Source organism: Panonychus citri, unplaced genomic scaffold (genome assembly GCF_014898815.1).
Source record: "Panonychus citri isolate SS breed McGregor unplaced genomic scaffold, ASM1489881v1 Contig00095, whole genome shotgun sequence".
In the NCBI taxonomy this organism is placed as follows: domain Eukaryota; kingdom Metazoa; phylum Arthropoda; class Arachnida; order Trombidiformes; family Tetranychidae; genus Panonychus; species Panonychus citri.
Window position 1 is genome coordinate 600,814 of NW_026515500.1, and position 8,105 is coordinate 608,918.

The following is an 8,105-nucleotide window of genomic DNA, read 5'->3' on the forward strand; positions in this document are numbered from 1 at the left end:
ACATATGTTATTTTTATTCTTTTCTCCTCATTAATAAATTATTCTAATGATTGTGTTTAGTTGAATTTTAATTAACAGAGAATTTATTGGTCATCGTAAAAATTTGTTCCTTTTCTTATGAAGAACAACAATTTTTGGAGAGAAATTAAATTGTTGCTCCAATTGATCAGTTCAATTAAAGCCTATGGATGATTGTTTATTCAATTTTCTCGTTTTTGGTTTTGGTAAATTACAATTCCAATTGTTAAATTAATATTTATTAAGGTGGTTTGGATTGGTTGATTGTTTCACTGGATTGTCAACTATTTTTGATTCTGTGATGCTTTTGATTGATTGTTACTTTTGATTGGTATAAACATCAGGATGTTATTGATGCCATTGGTGTTGTTATTGATGAAGACGATGAACTAAAAGATATTGATCTTATTGATGTTGTTCCGTTGGTTGAATTTTCTTTTTTGCTCTTGCTAATCATCTTTGCTGATAGTACAATTAAAAGACTTACTAGAACCACACAAAGGTAAACAAATACAATTGATTGAGGATGCGAATACCAATCGGAGGTGTAACTAGACTTACGGAATTTTCCTTCAGGCTCATCGATATATGAGGCGAACGTCAAATTATCATCGTACTCATATTCTGAGAGATCACTCATAATACAACGAACACTTTTGATTGGAGTAAATCAGGAATCTATTAATCAATGAAAAAAGACTTTCCAATCAAGACAAAGAATCAACAATTAACCATAGTGACATTTACACACACCAATAGATTCTAAGTGAGTATAAAATCCTTTCAGATGAATTATAATTAAGTAAATTTATATCAATCAAATCAAAGCTGAGAAAATGGAAAATGTTACTAATCGTTTTTTATTATTCCAAATATTAATTATTTTCAATTTTCTTCTTGATTAGAAATAACCTGAAAGTCAAAATATTGGATTTAAATCGCTGATTAAAAGGTTTCCACGCTAATTATCCTTCTCTTGATCTCTTTAATTTAAGATGTTCACATGATGATTAGAAATTAATTTGGTTGTTTGATGCGATCTTCATATCTGATTAATGAATTTCATTCTTATCAACCGATTGGAATAAAATTTGAGAAGCAAGTGAGTCAATTTCGATTGTTGGTTTTTTGTTGTTAATTAATTGTAATGTGTACAAGATTCAATCTTACAAAGAGAAAGAAAAAAGTTAATTAATAAGAAATCGTTTTGTTTTTTTTACGTTCTTTCTTCGTCTTCGTCTTCTTCTGTATCTTTTACCTTCATATCTTAGACTCTTTTCTTGTATTGATGTTTCATTTTATATTGAATTCGAAAAGGGTAAGAAAAGGATGATGAAAAGGTGATGAGATAAAAGGTAATGATGATAAATGAAGGAAAGGGTTAGTTTAAAGAGAGAAAGAGAAAGAGGAATAATGATGATGAGCAACTGAATGAGAATCTACATGAAGCTATTATGGACACCGAGTAAGTGATTACCAGGTAACCAATTGTTATGTTTGTGTCTTTTGTTTTCGTTGAATGATGATAAAAGATGCGGATGAGGATGTGGATGTGGATGAGAGAGAGAGAAGATGAAAAGATAGAAGAGATAAGAAGAGTTTTAGTTGATGATGTTGGTGTTGTGGTTGTTATGTTGTTGACTATTATTCGAGTATTTTTACTTTCTTTCCAATGAATTAGAAGCAAAAAATGCTTTGTTTTTCTTTCAGAACAAGATCAAAGAAGAAAATTTTTTGACTTAGATTACAATGATGATACAATTAAAAAAAAACAAACAAGCAAAAAACAATGTGAGCTTGTTGGTTGTTGTCAGAGTTTCTATCATGTCGATTTGTTGAATTTGAGGAATCAGAGGGAGAGAAAATCTCATTAGATTCAGTGTAGATTCATCTGGATCCATATTGCTGCCTAAAAAAAGCATCATGAAGTTGATTTAATGGTGGGAATGGGATTGCTGGTGAATTACAAGTTTTGAAGGAGGAAAAATAAGTTGCTTTGTTGTTGATTCGGTTGGTGGTTGTGTTATGCTACATGGAGACCTTGTTGTTGTTTTATCGTCGATATCGTTCAGTTCGTCGATGTTGGTCATTTGTTTTTTGTTTGTTTCGTTTGTTTCATTTCTTTTATCTTCATTTTTTTTCAATTTATTGCGACAATTTTACCCCATTTCTTTTTTTTGTATGTCATCATACAACGGGTAAAATGAGCGAGGGACAGGATAGAGAGTGAGAGAAAGAAAGAGGTGGAAAAGTGAGAAGATATATTATCATAATAATAATAAAAGAGAGCGCTTTTGGGTCTTTCCAAAAAAGGATGAGATTCGGCCTCTCAAAAGTGTATTTATACGATGCATGTGTATCATGTCCAAAACTCGGTCAAGTCGATCTCCTTTTTCTTTCCTTGCACCAAAGGAGTTTCCTTGAATGTGTATCCAGTTTTATTTAACATGTTAATCGATGATGATGATGATCAATTTTTCTTGATACTGATTCTAAATGCTGCAAATGATGCAAAAAATGATAACGGATGAAAAAAAGAAGATGATCATTATGTTGATGGTAAAACTTTTTTTAAAAATGATGAAGGTGGTGGATGCTCGAGGTGGTGATAAAAAGTTCTCAAGTTTTAGTGGCGTAGGTGCTGTTGATGTTTTGAATAATGATGATGATGATGATGATGATGATGGAAATGATGATATAGGCTAGATAAAACCAGAACGGTTTTTTTTGGAGCAAGTTTGGTTGAGGTAAGAATGGAATTGCAATTGGGTCTAAAGAGGGATCGTCGTATATATATTTATATATATTCAAAGAAGACCAAGAAGATTGAAGATAAAGATCAGGACAAAATGTGAACATTTTTGTTTAGCAGATTATAAGTAAAGATTATGGACAAAAATGCGATGTGTACACGTTTCAAAATGTACGCATGATGAGAGTAGTGGTGGTGATTGTGTGGTTACGGTGGTGTTGTTGTTTTGGGTAAGGTTGAATTGATGACGATGACGATAATTGTGATGATTCTTCGTACGTGTTGATGTTGATTCACCTGTTACACTTTTTGCTTTCCAAATACCTTTTCTATTCACCATCATGAACAAAGTATGGTAATAATACATCATGTTCACGTTACATGTCAAGACAGAAGGTGGTGAATGGTGACAAAATGTTGATCGGGTGTTGCATGATGTGTGTGTGTTTGTTAAGCTACAAATAAGTATGATGAGATGAGGATATTGATGAGGATATTAATAAGTCAATGAAAAAACGACGTAGTAAAGTGTGGCAGCAGAAGCGGCGGTGAATTACGAGGTTGACGGCAGTAATGTAGCTGAGAGGACACAATCATAACTTGTCATCCTTTTTTTTTTGTTTTAATTATAATCTCTTTTGAATTATATTAGGCTAAATTTAGGTTTATATTCACGTTTTCAACTCTCCTCGGGGAAAAAAACTCTCAGTTTAATGCAACGGGGACAAAAAGTGTTCACTGGCGTTTGTGGCCATTAATTGGTTGATTATTGTTGTGCCGCACTGGGGATGATTCACTAACAGCTGAATTATCACTATTGATTTGTGGGGGATGTGGTAAACGACGACGAGTAAGCCAAGTATGTTTAAGAGCCTCATGAGGTGTCATCCGTAACTCGGGATCCCATTCAAGGCATTTCTTGATAAAGTCAATGAAATGCTCATCATCACAGCCTTTTAATGCCGTTGACCAATCTCGTGAACCTGGTGGGCCTCTTATCTTCCCACGTCGGGAGCGTCCTCCATTTAATAAAACTGTACCATCGGAAAGTATATTTGGTTGACAGTAACGGGGATAACCTTTTGAGTTGATGAATCTTTTCACTCGAGAAGATTGTTTCAACAGCTTTTCAGGTGGCATACCAAGTAATTCAATAATACAAGCTAATTGATCATCCTCATCTTCACCGGGTAAAAGAGGTGATCCGGTTGCTAATTCAGCTAGAATACAACCAAACGACCACATATCAATGGGCATACCATATTTACAACCCAGAATGACCTCCGGGGCTCGGTAGAAACGAGATTGAATGTAGGTGTAGACTCGTTGGGTTTCAAAGCAGGAAGAGCCAAAGTCAATAACTTTAATCCCACTTCGACCTTGTTGTTTGAGGAGTACATTTTCAGGTTTGAGATCGCAATGGATAATCTTATTGTTAAACAAGGCTTCCAAACACCTTAAAATGGAGTAAGCAAACCGACGGACTAATTGTATACTAAAACCTTGATATTTGTTTTTCTTAATTAACTCGTAAAGGTTAACACTAAGAAGCTCAAAGGTTATACACATATGATTACGGAATGTAAAGTTCTCGTACATATGTATTATATTCATGGTATTATCTTTATCTTGTTTCCTTAGATGATCCAATATCCGAATCTCTTCTTGAGCTTGACGATGGAAACGTTTCTCATTTCGAACCATTTTTAAGGCCACATGCTGTTGAGTCTTGTGATCATAAGCTTTAATCACTTGACCAAAGCTTCCTTTTCCAATGATCTTTAACATCTCATATCGATAAGCAATATGATCATGGAGAACATGTAAATATGAACCATGTTCATCGTCAAAACCACAATTATTGGGAGCACCGATTACACTGAATCGTTTTTTAGCATTGGCACCAATGAAATATATTTGTGAATAACCAAAGATTTCATGATGCTCATAAGCTGATAATTTGTATGAATAAAGTTTCATCACTTGTTCAGGTGTAACCACCAAAGGTTTCGTCTTACCTTTATAAGGTACTAAACCTACTAAATTGGACGTTGATCCATTACCATTATTATACTTGTTTAGACAATTGTTATAACTTTGCTCTTCATTTTCTATATCTTGACTTGGTGTTGACTGAGCATTACCATTGTTATCATTGGTACTATTTGAACCATGAGATCCACTAGATCCATTGGAGCTTCCATTATGGGTTCCATTGGAATTACATCCAGAATCATTTACATCAGGTAAACCATTATTATTATTATTATTATTATTATTGACCTGGGCACGAGGTAAAACAATCTCACCTTGACCATGCATAACAACCGAGATATTAAATCCATTGATTAAACAATCGGCTTCAGCAGAGGAATAATCAACTGTCTCGGAGATACCGTTATTATCACTGATGTTGTTCAATCCATTGGATGAACCTTTATAAGATGAGCTTTTGATGGGCGGCAATAAACCGGAACTTGGATTACAATTTGAATTAACTAAAGAGGAACCATTCTTATCCGAAATTTGAGGTAAAAATGGACCACTAGTTGATCCATTCATATTAGTAATTAGCGAGCGAGTCCGTGAGAAAGGCATCTCAAATCAATTTAATTCTTGGTTTAATCTAATAAAATCACTGTGAAAAAAAAGATAATTTAAACGGTAAAAGAAAAGAAGAAGAGAAAAAAGAAATGAGATAAAAAAGCAAATTAATTATCAAATTAAAAAGAAAAAACAACAATTAGATAATATGATATAAGAGAAAGAGAGAAAGAAAAACTAAATTGGTTGTGTTATTACCACAAGAAGGAAAAGAGAAACATTGAAACACAATTGATCCAAAAAAGAGAAAAAAACACATTTAAACACCTGAGATATACACTTTAAACACTATTTAATTGATTGTTGATTAGAAACTAAATTAAATTAATTAGAAAAATTGAGAAAAAAAAACTAATTGTGAAAAAAGATAAAAAAGTTAAAAAGAAAACGAGAAACAAAGGGATTGGTAAAGATGCTGAAGAAAAGAACTGGTTAGGGGCCGTATGACCATATCGCTTGGAAAAAGTTCGGTCACTTAGTAGACGGTCCCTGTTCTCTTCATTGTCTAACCTTTGGATCGCTTGTGATGAGACCTTTTCCTCGAAACGGGCTCATAGATGGAGCCACCAAATGGTCTTTCTTTTTGTTTACTGTCGATGTTTTTTCTCTTTCTTTTCCTCTGTCGTCTTATTTTTGAGAGAGAAAGAAAGAAAAAGGTGAACACTAAGTAGAATAGTAATAGTAGAGTAGTTACCTAGGACCTTACCCAAAAAAAGAAGAAGAAAATCAAAACAAATGAGATAAGAAATAAAGGGCGAGGCTGAAGGAAGAAAAAGTGTCAACTTTGTTTTTCGAGTTTCGAATTGTAATTGAACTTTTAGAACCTTCGAACAATTTGGAGAAGAAAAAAAAGTAAAAAATTCTCTTTAACAATAAAATGATCTCTTCTATTGAATAGAAATTAATTCCTCAATCAGTTGATTATTGTTTCTAATTCTTCTAATAATTGTTCTCATGGAATTGGAAATTAATTTCATTTAAACTACTAATTGTTTCTAAATTGTTGCAATTGATAAAACAAAGTAAACGTCAACAATTTTAACCTTAACTGTTTCACCTTATTGATTAACCAAGCAACAATTCAATTGTTACCATTTGACAATAAATATTGAGTAAATTAGTTAAATCAGTTAGAAAGACAATAGAATAACAATTTTCTTAATCACAATTAAGAAAATAAAATTTTCTTTTCTTTTTCCCTTCATTATCATCATTAAACCGTCTGATTTAGATGAAGGATAAATCAATTTAATTGATTGGAATATAATGATATTCTCGATCATATCAACAATTAAGGAATAAGAAATGCAACTTGATTAAAACGATTATGATTAACTAATCAACATGATGTTATTCATCTTAAAATCTAAACATAGATTAATCCTAATCCTCAATTTCCAAGTAAATCTTCAAGCCTCAAGCTAATCCGTTTTTCCAAGAAAATTCAACTGATTAATACCGGAAATTTTTCCTCACAGACTAACAATTAAGCCTCCACAAAGAAACAGGTAGATTAATTTACTCCAATCAATGGATTAACTTAATTGTGAAAAAACATTGAAAATCATAGAGATGAAAAAACTAATCAATATAATGAAATTTAGGTTATCAACAATCAAATTTAAAGTGATTAACACACAATTAAACATTTGGGTATTCACATGGACAGAATTCAAAATGAATCGGATTAACTAATGATAGAAAAGGTTTAAATTAAAAGTGAGAATTACCTTTTAGTAACAATTGATTGAGATTGTGATCCAAATTATTGATTAGTTTAAAATGAATTGATAATCACAATCATATGGATGATCATAATTTAATTAAGGTGTCAAGTCTTATATCCAATTAAATGTACACAATATTGATTATGGTGAACACAATTTCCAACAATTAACCAACAGGGAAATGAGAGATGAAACAAAAATGATAATCCAATACAATTAAATCCCACTGATGATTAAAAAAAATTTTCTCTCTCACACAAAATGATTAAGATGATTGCAGATTAATTAAAAGTTTAGATGATTACGATTACCACTGAAATTGTGAATTGTGAACAAAAAAAATGAAAGGTAAATTGTTATTACGTTGAAACCTTATATCTGATGGTTTGTATAAAAAGCACTCATATTGTTGGAAACTTAATTGTTGACAAAATTGACTGAGAATTAATTTCTTTTCATTCAACAATCAATAATAAAAATACAATAACAACAAATAATAATAATAGATTGTAAATGTTAGCGTATTGAGAGAAGAGACTTTTTTTTACCTTTACATGGTCTCACTTTTCTTTCTCTTACGATTTATCTTCTTCTCAATAAACCATCATCATCATTTCATCTCTCTCTCTCCTTCTCTCCCTTCTCTCCCTTATCATCATTATCTTCATCATCATCAAGCTTCAACAGATCATGATGATCAATAATTCTGAGCATGGCTGTTGACCTATTCAACCCTTATTTTCTGGGTTATATTCAACCTTTAAGATGGAAAGACAGTAAAACCGACAGAGAAAAAGAGACTAACCACATTCTCTCTTTCTTTACTGTCTTTTTTCTCTCTCCCTGTCTATCTTTCTCTCTTCCCTCCCTTCTCTCTCTCTCTCTTTCTCAGGTCATCATCATCTTCAGTCTGAGTTCATTCCCTTTGCTTCATCATCATTCTGAATTTACTTCCACCCTCTTCCTTCTCCCTCGTCCTTCTCTCTCTCTCTCTCTCTCTCTTT

At 32.3% G+C, this 8,105-nt stretch overlaps 1 protein-coding gene across 2 annotated transcripts; it reads right to left on the reverse strand.

Annotated features, from left to right (window-relative positions):
* Positions 1–1,125: 1,125 nt before the first annotated feature.
* On the reverse strand, positions 1,126–7,696 carry LOC128387972 (dual specificity tyrosine-phosphorylation-regulated kinase 2-like). 2 transcript variants are annotated; one of them, XM_053347295.1, is made up of 2 exons: positions 7,105–7,696; positions 1,126–5,408 (listed from the first exon to the last, which is right to left on the reverse strand). In XM_053347295.1, the coding sequence occupies exon 2, from the start codon at positions 5,366–5,368 to the stop codon at positions 3,506–3,508; it is 1,863 nt and encodes a 620-aa protein (XP_053203270.1). In that variant the 5' UTR covers positions 5,369–5,408; positions 7,105–7,696; the 3' UTR covers positions 1,126–3,505. The 2 variants fall into 2 exon arrangements, with proteins under 2 accessions (XP_053203270.1, XP_053203271.1); XM_053347296.1 differs by lacking the exon at positions 7,105–7,696 and adding an exon at positions 5,573–6,177.
* Between the last annotated feature and the right edge of the window lie 409 nt (positions 7,697–8,105).

Bases quoted from the DNA above. Each gene is read 5' to 3' on its own strand.
- LOC128387972 (XM_053347295.1), bottom strand. From the start codon at position 5,368: ATGCCTTTCTCACGGACTCGCTCGCTAATTACTAATATGAATGGATCA.